This window comes from Mugil cephalus, chromosome 14, assembly GCF_022458985.1.
Source record: "Mugil cephalus isolate CIBA_MC_2020 chromosome 14, CIBA_Mcephalus_1.1, whole genome shotgun sequence".
In the NCBI taxonomy this organism is placed as follows: Eukaryota; Metazoa; Chordata; class Actinopteri; order Mugiliformes; family Mugilidae; genus Mugil; species Mugil cephalus.
This window is the reverse complement of record NC_061783.1, coordinates 16,444,409-16,457,686: the sequence shown is the minus strand read 5'-3', so window position 1 is coordinate 16,457,686 and position 13,278 is coordinate 16,444,409. Positions and strand designations below refer to the sequence as shown.

At 44.2% G+C, this 13,278-nt stretch overlaps 1 protein-coding gene across 1 annotated transcript in view; it reads right to left on the bottom strand.

The window, feature by feature from the left end:
* The window catches only part of LOC125020030 (dolichyl-diphosphooligosaccharide--protein glycosyltransferase subunit STT3B), an 80,750-nt gene extending 75,588 nt beyond the window's left edge, over positions 1–5,162 (bottom strand). Inside the window, exon 1 of the mRNA XM_047605230.1 lies at positions 4,628–5,162. Coding sequence (XP_047461186.1) covers positions 4,628–4,917 — 290 coding nt within the window. The 5' untranslated portion in view covers positions 4,918–5,162. The remainder of the gene's footprint in view (positions 1–4,627) is intronic.
* Positions 5,163–13,278: the final 8,116 nt, after the last annotated feature.

Sequence of the window (13,278 nt, the reverse complement as noted above, 5' to 3'; positions counted from 1 at the left end):
AACTGATATCAAAGAGTCGTTTCAGGCAGAGGATTGTTCAAGGCATCTACGAAACGGTTGACGTTACAGGTGTGAAATAACACTTCCTTTGTTTTTGGAATTAACGCTGAAATGTGGGTGGGTATCGTTGGATGTGTCTTGCATGAATCCTGCTGCTGTTGTGGCGTTTTGCAGGTCTCCAGCCGGGGCTATTAATGATGAAAGGGGTAGCTACCGTTTTTAGGTTTCGTGAGCCCTGGAGGAGAAACAGAGCATGCAGGCAGGTACCTGTAGAGGATCATAGGAAGATTTTTCCCAACAGCTCTAAGACTTAAAATCTTCCCTTAACCTGATAATACCACTGTGGAGGGAGTGTGTGTGTGTGTGTGTGTGTGTGTGTGTGCATATGTGGCGCTGAAACCTTGCTGCAGCAGATGGAACAAATACTGCAATTAATCCCAATTATCTTCCATTGTAGCCTGAACATGACCGTTCAACATTGAGGACATACGGGTAAATCCATTATCGCAAAAGCACACAGATTTCTGCTTTGGCGCACACAAACATTAAGAGTTATTTTCATAAACAACTCATCGTTAGTTTATTAATCAATTTGTTTTAAAGGATGCGTGAATCTAGAAATAATGGGAAACGCAAGCTGCCAAATGACTTGAAAATCGAGCTGCAGCTCTTGGCAGCGTTCTGCATCTTCAGTAATGTGACCGATGCTCGGTAAATACAACTCCTTTCCAAATGTCAGGATAAAAAATTTGCTATTAGTTACATTCATTTTGTCCTAAAAGGTCACCATTTTCATTTAAATGCCGTAGAGAATTCTTGGTCAGGTGTTACTTCGTGTCAAAATCTCTCACCTGAACCTGAACAGCGCCTCTTTAATAAAAGTTACATATATTCACATCCAACAGCTGAAAACTCAAACCGTTCGATTATGTTTGGAGAAAGCAAAACAGTCAGATGATGACATTTACATGACTCGGCCCATGTCAGAATCTGTGGTATTTGCAGACGGGGAGAGCATCTGGAGTTGGTTTCTGTTCGCAGGGCAATCCAGACAAAGTCCTGACACACCCTCAGCACAGCACGCTTGCATGCAATGTTTAACGTTTGGATTTCAGAAAATCAGGATATAACAAACATCAAAATTGAAGCATCAGCACAGAGTGTAGGCACTGGCACGTATTGCAGTGTTTGTTTATTGCTGTACGCTAAGAAGGTGCACCGCTGCTGCAGGACACCTCCAAAAGAAAAGACGTGATCTGGAGGCATAAAATAATCCATTATGCATCAAGTCCTCTTAGTGGTAGTCGTATCGGTCTGTGGGTAATGTATGTTAACACCACAAACAAACAAACACACACTAACAAACCGTGGACCACCTCTAACTGGTCTCAGCTCGGCTGATTTGTCCTGGGACGGCGTGCGCACGCTGCGTTCACACCAGCCCAAACAAACCAACCTGGATCCACACAGGTAGAAGAATATCACTGGAGATTTTGTTTGAGTCTTTCAAGAAACGATTTTCAATTTCGCAGCCTGCTGTGGTGTTTTGCAGGTTTCCAACCAGGAATATTAACGTTGAAAGTGGTTGCTATCATTTTTCGGTTTTTCTGAGTGCGAGAAGGGAAAGACAGCGGGCCAGACGAAACGAAAAGGCGCAGAAAAAAAATATGACGCGCTTTGATAGCTTTAGATCCCGTTGAGCAGTTTTCCAATGGCTCTAAGGCTTAAAATCTTCACTTAACCTGATAACATCACTGTGGGGAGCGTGTGCACAGATGGCACTCAAACCCCGCTGCTCTACAACCCCTGCTTTCAGAACAACAACTTAAACCCTAAAACATTTGTTGGATTTATACATTAAATAGCAACTTTAGTCAACACAAATCACAATATTTGACTTGGGCTTCATCTCTAAGTCAAGATCTCTTCCTGCATCGGCTCACGCTGAGCATCCATCCAGGCCTGGAGAAAAGCTCCAGCAGCGAAGCAGCAGCACTCCTGAAGCCAGCACTTCAAAGGGGAGGCGAAGGTGTGAATAAGCGAGCGAGCAAATGTGTAATATCTTGCTGTATATGGGGAAAGGACGTTCGAGATTGCGCACCTGACAGAGGTGCTTCTTCCACCGCCACTCTGCAGCCAGGAGTGAGTCAGCTGTCTGGTATGACCAAAGTGGAAAAAAATTCGACCGCTTCCAAAGAAAACTCTGCTTCCACATGCGCCAAACAAACAAACAGCCAGCTGCATTTTCCTTTCACCAACTCAATAAGTTGGTCAGAAATATATTAAAGTAGAAAAAACTTGGGGATAAGGAATAAATCTTTTCAGCTTGGCAAAATATTTGTATCAGCTGCGTTGAAAACTTCCACTTGGACATGTTAAAGTCTAGTAAGCACTAAAGCATTAATTCAGAGCTGGTTTAGGAAACTGACATATAGTCAGGAAACAGCTATAGAAAGTTAAAGTAAGAGTAATCTCCCTTGAATTACAACTATTCCCCATTGACTTTTAAATAAACAGTTATTAGGAAAGCAAGAACGACGCGGCGAAGGAACAGGCAAAACTTGGACTTGTACACACACACACACACAAAAATCAGTACATCTCGTCGCATTAGCATATTTGCAGAATAAGCTTGACATTTCAGTGCCTGTAAAACCAATCTTGATACTTCAAATTGCAAGCTTGTTAAACATAATGCTCGGCTGCAGATAATTTGCGGCTCGGTGCAGACGGAAAATAACAGCGGCATCGCAGCGTTCAGATAACGGCGGCGCTAATCGCGTGTGTGTCCTCTTGTGGATCAGCATCCAATGTGCGTGCAATTGTAAAATGCACGTTCTCCGCTGTCAAAAAGGTGGCAAAGTTATGGTGGATTTTAAGAAGATAAAGACTTATCTCACTTCAGAGAGAACAAAGGACAAGGCATGCATGAATAGTTTTTTTTCCATTTAGCATTCTTGGCAAAATAACAGGTCATAGTGAGGTCAGGCTTATTGTTAATCCATACAAAAACTCTAGCGGCACATACACACTGAAGAATTCCCCAGAGTGTTAACTATTGTTAAGATGTAGGGCAAGCTGATCGGGATTACGCGCGGGGGTCAAAAACAAATATGGGGGCGGTGGATGTTTCGCGATTTATTAATAGTCGCCGAGAGAGTCGTTTCTGGCACAAACGTCAGTTTTGATGAACGTGCTTAACGTTATGAATGAATTTACCGCTTTGCATAATGAGCAGGTTGCACTTGAAGCGGTTGTTTTGTCTTTGCGGCCCCAGAGATCATAACAGATGCAAGGGGCTTTTAAACTTTTGAGAATGAAAGGATGTTTTTTTTTTTCTTTTTTTTTTTTTACAGTGTCAAAGAGATGTGCCGTTTCAGCTCTGTAACTGTGGAAACTGGTGCCACTTTACAGTTTTATACGGAGGGCAAAACGGCTCCCGCTGCTGCTGTGAAGTGCAGGAAAACACCACAGGTGATAAACCATACGTGGCAAGTCTTCGACCACCCCGGACGTTAATCGGATATATGGAGGCAGTTAAATGTAGGAGGAACGCAGCTTCAAATGAGTGTGGGAACGCTGGCTTAAAGGCGTTAAATTCAATCCTCGAAGTGAGATCAAGCTCATCTGAACCACGCGGGACCTCTAGTAGCCCCCCCCCTACCCTCCCAGAGCTTGGCCCCGTGGCTATAAAATGCAATCAAGTTATCAACCTAATTGAAGAGGCCAGCTTCGCCCTGAACAAAGATGGAGCACCTGTCCTTCAAAATTAATAAATGAATGCATCAGTCAGACGCCACAGAGCTGCGAGGGGGATGACAGTGCAACCAGACAGACCACTTGTGAGCCCATGTGACACAGTTACAATGAGGAATAATCCTGCATTGTGGTGACAGACATACCAAACCGGATCAGTTGGCTTCCGGGTCATAAACAGTCTGCAGTTTATGATGAGTGCCAGCTGCAGTCTGAGGCACACATTTATTTACTCACAATTTATTGCAGTTATGTTAAAGAGAGAGGGGGAAAAAAAAAAACATTCCAGTCTGAATCAATCACATCGACCCACGTGTAATTCATAGAGATATGAGCCTCTGCAAACAGCTCAGGCCGAACTGAGCTTTCAATTAACGCAAAACTCACACGTTTCTCCTGCTTCAATCTAAACAAAGTTGTAGTTGCGGCGGAAGGCTCTATTTTACGGCTCAGTGCCGCCACGGCACAGATTCACTGCTGGAGGTAAATCAACACTAGAGGAGGGGTTGAACCGGACTAGTTGGCATCATATTTAAATGTCAAGGTCCGACGAACAGTCTGCACATCACTCACCCCCACATTCAAGGTGTTTGCCCCAAGGACAGCGGAGGAAACATCTCCCAATGAAACAACTGTGCATTGAGCACGAGGTGCCAGCAAAAAGGACAAAAATGCAGCCGTTCAAAACTTCAACTCAACAGTTAAAGAGTTATTTTTGCACATAGTTAGTTACACATAACGTCGTGTTTGGCTTAAAAAAAAAAAACTGACCCCCTCCCCGTCTCCCTCCTTCCCTCCTCTCTTTGGGATTTCACTGCCATAACAAGCGAAATCAAAACCTGACTCCACACAGACCAGTCGGACAGCTTACCATGGATCAAACTCGTGGATGATGCTCTCGAACCGGATCACGGCGAAAAGTCTGGAGCTGAACCCCGCCAGGCAGGCCAGGAAAAGGATGCTAAACGAGAGTAAAGACTGCCACCCAGCCGGCTGTGTCAGTCCGCCAGACAGGCCTCCTTTGCCCCCACCTCCTCCTCCTCCTCCTCCTCCACCTCCTCCTCCACCCGAGGCGCCGGGTCGGCTGTTCCCGTGCACCGAGCCCCCGGTATTGGCGGAGGCTCTGTGCTTGCCGTCGCTGGCTGCGTGGTGCTCCGCCATTTCTGCGTACGGTGTTGGATTTTGTAAGAGCGTCCCTCCTCCTGCCACGCTCCCGTGTCTCCCTCCGCTCCGTGCCGTCCGCAAAACTCCCTGGATATCCTGTCCTCCGAGGGTGGGGGATATATATATTTATATACAATAATAATGATTCAGTGTCGCTACTCCGAGAGACGGCCGTCACACTGCACACTCACGCGCCGCATACCGAGGGCTGCTCCGTCCGGTCGCTCCGCTTCACGATTGAACGCCGGTGGAAAGGGGCGGGAATTGGGCGGTGGGCGGAGCGTCCGGAAGCATAGGCGACCTCTCATACGTCGACAGCCATGAGAGGGCGGGACTATACCACTGTAAACCAATCAGAGACGCGGTTGCTAGACCGACACATGGGTCAACCAATAGAAATGCAGCAAATCATGCTCGAGAGTGATGGAAATACGATTATAAAATTGAGTCATTCAAAATTCAAAGACTTTATTGTCATGTGCACAGTGTAGAAACATGTTTCCCTGTACAATGAAAATTTTCTATTGCCGTCCACCCAAAATCTAACAATAAATATCAGAAAATCGTATAAAAAGAAACATATAATATATATATATAAATATAAAATACCTACTGGAAATAATGATGCGCAAAACAAACAACTCAAAAAAGTCCATGATAAATAAAGTTGCTACTTATTTACATTTTCCTACGTTTTCTCTGTACATATTCGAGTTTTATTTTTTGTGTTATTTGTATGTGTGTCTTTTAAGCAACGAATCTGGTTATGTTCTCATAATGACATTAAAACATAAAAGTCAGCTCTTAAGGAGTCTTCAGTCTCTAGGTCCTACATGTCACACTCCTGTACGTCCGGCCTGAGGGTAGGAGTGTGAGGCAGATCTCCTGTGGGCTATAGTCCTGGTGATCTTCTCAGCAGTCTACTCTTCACCACACGCTGCAGGCGTTGGCGGTCCATGGGCGTAGTGCCACTGTACCACACGGTGATGAAGCCGGTCAAGATGATTCTGCGACAACTCTGACAATAAATAAAACCGCCATGAATCAATTTAAGCTAACTCTGTACAGATGGATTATGTAATTTAATGGAGAATAACAATAAGACAATGAACACACAGCTGAAAATGTAAAATTAAACAGCCAAAAAGCTTTGCGCAGGTGGGTGAAGATAAATGTTCTCTTTGAGAGCAATATTTCTCTTGCCCTTGGATGTTCTGGATCGAGTAGTGGAGTGGTAATAAAGATTGATGTGTCTCATCATTATGATGTCCCCCAGCAAAGACAAGAGCACGGCATTCATCATTCTCCTAAAATCAGGGTGTGCTTTGAACTACAACTTGCCCCCAAGCCTTGAAAACCTGTACTGAAACAACTGTTTTTTTGTGGGACATTTCAAATAAACACTCAAGTTTCTTTTTTTTTTTCTTTTTTTTTGACTCAAAGTACTTATTTAATACTGGTTAATATAGCCAAGGGACAAAGGAAGAGAACATTTGTGATTTATCTCAAATCTGATGCAGTTCTGAAGGAAGAAGAACAATATTTAGTTCTCTTATTTATTTTTATATCATTTTGTTGCATCTCATCCTGACTTATGCATTTATAGAGTTTGTTCATTGCACATTATTTCATCAGTCAATATTTTGGGGCATATTGTACAACATACTCATATGTTTGTGTAACGGTTTGAATGTAGGTTTTCTATTGACAATATAAAACAAGCTGTTAATTCTGTTGATTTTCATCATCTTAAATTCGAGAATAATCTCACAAAATGTCCTAAATTCCCATCCCCAATTTGCATCTGCACTGTTTACAGCCGCCCTGTCAACCATAAGATCACGATTTAAAAAAAAAAAAAAAAAAATGCAAATGAAATATTCATGTAGAAGAATTGGACTGAAGTTTTGAGCCGGCTTAACTTGGCTGTGGATCGAGGCTGTCTTCTGAAGAGACGGGGAGGAGATAAAAGGGAGATGAAAATGCAGCTTTGGAGAGATGGAGGGAAGATGGAAGGCTGATAATAAAGGAGAGTAAAAGGATGATTATGAAAATTGATGGGGGTCATCACGCAGAGTAGATAGACTGGCAGAAGTGGATAAGAGTTTGAGGTTCATGAAGAGATTCAAAGCTTCAGTAAAGACGGACACTATCAGGTGTATATGCTCACAGCATTCACAGAGACACGCGCAGGCAAAGTGGTGCAATACATGAATGTAAACATATGTAACCCTGCACACGCAAGAGCACATGCATGCTGATGAATGCATGTAGCCGCACATATAACGCGTTCTCGCATGCATACACATGCGTCTAAGGTTTCCATCATTCGTCAGGGCCTGCTTATGCCATCACAAACACTCTGCCCCCTTCACCCTTTCTACTCTACTTCGTAATTTTGAATGGGTGACCTTTGAAACAAATAGAAATGCAGACTGTGGAGATTGCTTCAATCGCATCCATTGTCAAAAGGCCAAGCCCAGATGAAAGCCAGCCAAAATGAGTGCCGTTGCCAGGCAGGGCAGCTATGCTTTCCACTGTCTCCAGAGGAAGACTTGAATGTTGGTGTTTTCTTGGTCTTTTCAATTATTTTTTTTACTCCCATGACCGCTGCCTACTTGCAGAGTACCTGGCCAAAGGCCAGTTATGCAAAAAAATAAATAAATAAAAGCTTAAGATGCCTGGCATGAGACAATCTTTGCACCTTCCTCGCTGTCATTCTGGTTGCTTTCCCTGCATGTGTGAGATGGAAAGCAAGAAAGAGAAAGGTGATATAAAACAGATATAGAACATTATAATCATTAGCCCTCATTTTACACCTTGTGCTTAAAGTGCTCTTTTTTGGAAGCAAATCCTGAAAGGTGCAGCGTTGTGTAGCTTTACCAGTTTAACTCAAGATGAATAATAAGCACTCGTGGTGTTATGTAACCATTCGGGGCAAAGCAAAGAATCCCCCTCAAACCAGCTGTCTTTGATGAGTTGCCACACACCTTTAAAGGAAGCCTCCAATTTAATGCATGGATGATACTGTGTGTGAAGCGAGCACGAGAGGCAAACTGACGTTGTAAATTGTTCTTAAGGCACCGCGTGGGGAAAAAGATTCATCTCATTCCTAAGATTCTTGATATCATTGCAACACACGTTGCAATGAAGCCGGGAAAATAGCAAACTACAGATTCATGTTTTTTTTTGTTTTTTTTTCTATTCACGCTTTTCCTTTTGAGGGTCATTACTGTGGGCTGGAGCCAATCCAGTATGCAATCACTGAAAGCCAGGAAAGCAACTTGATTGATTACCAATCCATCACGGTGATAACACAAGGGGCCAAACACGCTCATGTTTGATGTAGAGCCTTCAATTAGCCGGCTTCTTGTCTTCCCAAGGCTGAAAGAAGTGTTGAATTTTCTTTGTTATCGCCCTGTGTGCAACACAAGGGACCATCCTTCATGTAGCTCTACTGGAGAGCATGGCAGAACATGATGCCTGCCCAACGTGAGAATTGCAGGCTTCTAAAATCCCAGTGCATTCGTTTAAAAATCCCATTCATCCTGTTAAACTGAGTTAGCCAGTGCCCGGGGACAGCCGCCGCACGCGCACTGATCTGCAACAGGATCATTAACGGAAATGAGAGCACTTAAAGAAAATCACTCAGAGATGCTGCTTCCAACTGTTATGAACTATTTATTTACCTGTGGCCAACAGAGAGTTGGGGGGCAGTTTGCTTTATTGCTCCCTTAAAGCAGGTTTGGCATCGTTTGTCGCTATAATAAATCCTCAGTTGATATTAAAATCTATGTACTCTGGCTTTAAGAGGTTCCTGCGACGACAGTGTTTATAATGACATATCAAATGCAATTCTTATCAGAGGATGAAAAAAAAAACAGAGAGCACTGACCTGGGTTAACACCTACTGTACATGATGATGTGTGGCCTTTCATTATGGGCGCTGGGTTACCCGGCGTGGCCTCATCAGTGACATACCATTTCACGGTGAGCGTGACTCATTTCTCCCGCAGTCAATGGGGCACAAAGGGGTAGCTGAATCTACTAGGCTTCAACAGACTCCACTCTGTCCCCGGCGACACACTCGCGTGATACAACCACACAACGTCTTAATCTTGACTTTGATGGAAGGTGTGCAGGCAGAGGATCGGACACGGGGGTTCACCTTGTGTGATGGGACTGTTAATCTCCATCCACTGTGATTATCTATAGCACTGCATTACCTGTCTGTTTATATTCACCACGCACGCTTTCGCCCAAGCCTGGCCGGCGTCTATGAAGAAAATTGCTGGTTGTGACATAATACGAAGTAGTGATAAGCTCCTGTATTTTGCAACAGAATGTGGCATGATCAATCATCCCAGAGATCAGAGGGCTTTCGCTCAATTTATAAAAGCTGCATCTGCCTCAAGATGCTATTGCATTCGTAAGTCATTTTCCCCAAGCAGATGAAAGGTTATTTCACTCTAAGAAGCGATGAGCTATGGAGACAATGACAGTCCTTGATTGAAAATATCTTTAGTTTTTATTTTATTTCCAGTTTGTTTCGAAAATTACCTTCAACGGCGACACGTCCACCAACGGGGTAAAGCAATCGATGCTCGCCGCAGAAAATGTCCATTTTCGACAGCACAAGTCTGGTAAAAGTCAGATCTTTTATTTTACCCAGTAAGAACGCAGTCACGGAATCTATCGTTTAGATTACTAATCAGTCTTTTAATCATAATAATTATCCCATGAAATTATACAATAATTAGGCAATTATGCAACTGAAACATCCCCCTTTCATGTGCATGCACAGAGCGGGCCTTACATACAAATACGGAAAGAGACCCGTTCACTTAATCAATTTACTTATTTTTGACAACAGCTCCCAAAAGCACCTCAGCATAGTAACGAGCCCCGAAAACATCCACAGTTCACCACATTCACCAAGATTGATTTTGACCTGTCGACACAGCTGAAAGTGCCCGCAGTGCTGCTTCAAATAAGAAAGTTTCAATTGACGAGGACACAAAGAGAGCGAGACAAATGAGGGAGGGGGGCGGGGGTGATACTTACCTGAGCTCAACAGAGATATCAGCTGTCTGAAGATATCGCTTCAGAACAGCAAAGGCCGTATCAAACTTCGCCCTGGCTTTGGTCCGGTCTGGTCTGGCTGGAGCAGCCTCTGCATGGTGTCTTTTTGAGGGCACTTGTAGGGGACCTGTTCAGCTTGGTCTGACATGAGCTCAGTGTAAGAAGAAGAAAAAAAAAACATGACTCACATGTAGAAAACTGAAGTCTGCCTCCCAATTCTCCACCTGCCGTTGCTTGACAAATGACCCTTCTCTCACTTCCCTGAGTGGCCAACACAAGCTGTCTCAATTCAGAAGACGGCAGATTTATGTGATATTGCTCCAGTGACAGCATCTGAACCCTCGGCGGGAAAATTACAGCAGCAGCATTCAAAACAAGAGGAGCAAACGTGCAAGCCTCCTCGCTGACATTATTCTGCCGTGGTCACAAAGCATTTGTTTTTTCTACGCTGAGCCATTCTCATCTGCTGATTCCTTTTTGACATTTTTGTAATGTCACTGGGCGCTATGAACACCAAATTGATCCTTGTACACATTTGTTTTTAATGCCTTTTCGTATAACGTGCAAACGGTTTAAATTAAAGGCCAGCTCGGGTCTATTTTCTGACCAGCGTGCACTCTGGGAAGGCGGCTCAATACCAAGTGGCCCCTTTGGTCTGCAGCATGCATCTCTGAGCCGAGCCCGTGTCCAATCGATTCTCCTCCTGGTCGCCCTCGATCGGTCGTCTGACAGAACGCAATTCACGGCTTTCAAATAAAGTTAAACTTAGCTAGCCTTTGCGATGAGGACACAGACAGTGGGAGAGGAGGCGGCTTTACCGCGGCTCGTTTGCCGTATTGACGTGTAATGACATCGATATGAAGGAGTCAGAAGGCGCTTAGCTTGGTGTAATGACTGGAAACAGGAGGATGCAGCTAGTCAAGCATTTTCTGAAGTAAAAAAAAAAAAAAAGCTGTCTCCCAGCATGTCTAAACCTCATTAATGATATGAGCACATATACAAAAGGTCAGTTTGGGAGTTTTAGAAGTCCCAAGAGATTTCCTCAACCTACAGAGCCAGGCCACGTTTTCCTACATTCTGACATTACTAGTTAAAAAATTATTGCTGATGAAAGCAGAACGTGTGCAGAAGATGCAAATCAGGCAAATATCTGGGCCTTTAAAAAGAATAAATAAATAAAAAATAGTCCCCCAGATGGCCACTTTTCAACATTTTGCACTCACAACCACCTATGATACGACACCTAGAAAGTGCCCCACTTTTGGGTTTGCAAAGAGCACCAGCTGTTTCAGAATGTGAGTTGCAAGCACTTCTGTGAGTTTGAGCTTACATATTTAAATGCTGCGTCCCTCTCCTCACATGTTTGTGTGTGCATTTAAAAAAAAAAACAAAAAAACATTTTCATGATGTTTGATCACGCCCCCTGGAGTCAAGGTTCATCACTGGAAAAGGAGGGCGCTGCATTTTTACTTTTTAATTGCATCCTGTGTCTTACATCAACTCGGGCTGACCTTTGAGAATAACATCTCTGTAGTTGTTTAATGAATGAGTTGTCTGTGAAGTCACATCGGTCTCGATGCAGTCTCTCGCGGACAAGAACGGGAAGGCAGTCAGTAAATTATTTACATATAAACAAATTAATACGGCGCACAGTTATGCTGAGCCAAATGAGTCATCATCACACCATACGTGTAACTAGGAGATGATTGATGTGGGACTGCCACCGTCCTTAAGGGCTCCAGCGACCAGATCATTAAGAGTTGTCTCTTAATGACAGGTTAAAACGGTATCTTAATGTAAAGCCCCTAAGAGGAGAACCTTCATATCAAACACATCCGTTACCGTGCTACGCGGTGTCTGTCCTTGATATGCAGTTACTTTTCTATTAAACACTCTCAGAGGCTTACAGCTTAGCGCGTAATGACACAATAGTTCATTCAGGCACGAGGAAATGAGCGTAATATTAGAACTATTAAGGCCGCCGCCGGGAGGCAACAACAAAAAAAAAATAAATATCTGCCAGGACCAGCATGGGTACCAGCATCTCTCCATCTCTGGGCCTGAGCCGCCTGCTGCTCTTATCTCCCCAGGGACACCGTCCCCGGGACAGCCGCCCGCATGCGATCGCAGCTGAGGGCCTGAAAATGTCTGCGGCTGCTTTGTAATATGTCAAGTGAACATCAAAATCGCATGGGTGTTTGGAGTACAAAAAAAAAAAAAAGAGAAAAAGAGAAGTCTGTAAATGACTGGGCTGATGGGGGAGATTGGCCTCTGACGCTAACAGGACCCGCGGAGCTGAGAGGGGAGGCGACGTGGATGTATGGAGCAATTTGTACTCCTTGTCATCTCCTTACTGTAGCTTAAAAATATTGTTTATAGCTCTCGCCAGCCAACGCACTCCCCGGCAGCTTTGATTGATGTATGAGGCGTTGCCACGGCAACCAGCATGTGGGAATGATAAGTGACTTTGGCAGGAGAGTATCTCCTTCTGGATTATTAAGAAAACCTGAGGGTTGTGTGAGCGCTTGCCTGTTCGCATTAGGCGAATGATTGGGTTGTTTCGCGGCCACCCACTCCAAGCGTTAATCAGGTTAGGGGAAGAAGGACAAGCGCCATGATTGATCAGCTGACTGGGGACCACATGAGGCCACAGGTAGAGAGGGGTTTAACAGACATTAATGGAAAGCCGAGAGCAGCTCAAGCTTCGCGATGCGTTTTCACAGACAGATGACGGAGGGCGCTGGGAGGAGATGAAGAGAGGGCCTCAACTGAAAGAGTGAAAATTTGTTAAGTAATGAACAGCAGCCACCTGAATGCAATTAGGTCACGCCGGGACACAGCAGGAATCCTGCGGTTGGTGGCTGGTTAGTTCTGCTGAGTTAAGGGAAGAGAAAGACCTGTCACATCTTGACATCTTGAGCTGAGCCCATTCATTTTCACAGTGCACAGCTTTCTTTCTTTTTTCTTTTTTTCTTTTTTTGAATTCCTGGATTCTGCACTTCAGCACCTGAACTCAGTTTGTTGCAGAAGACACAAACGAAGCCTTTGTGTGCAGCGTCCCGTGGAACCACCGCTCCCTCTACTGGTTAAAAGGCTACATGCAGGTGATGGGCACATCCGGGCTGACATTTGTCTGCGGCGTTGCTTGCCAGTGAAGCAAACAAATGTGCACAGCCTCCCATGTTACCTAAATTAAAGCAAACACTCACATCGCAGACCTGGAGGATTTGCGATAATTAAACAGTAAAGTTCAACTAAATGACTGTTCTTTGCTAT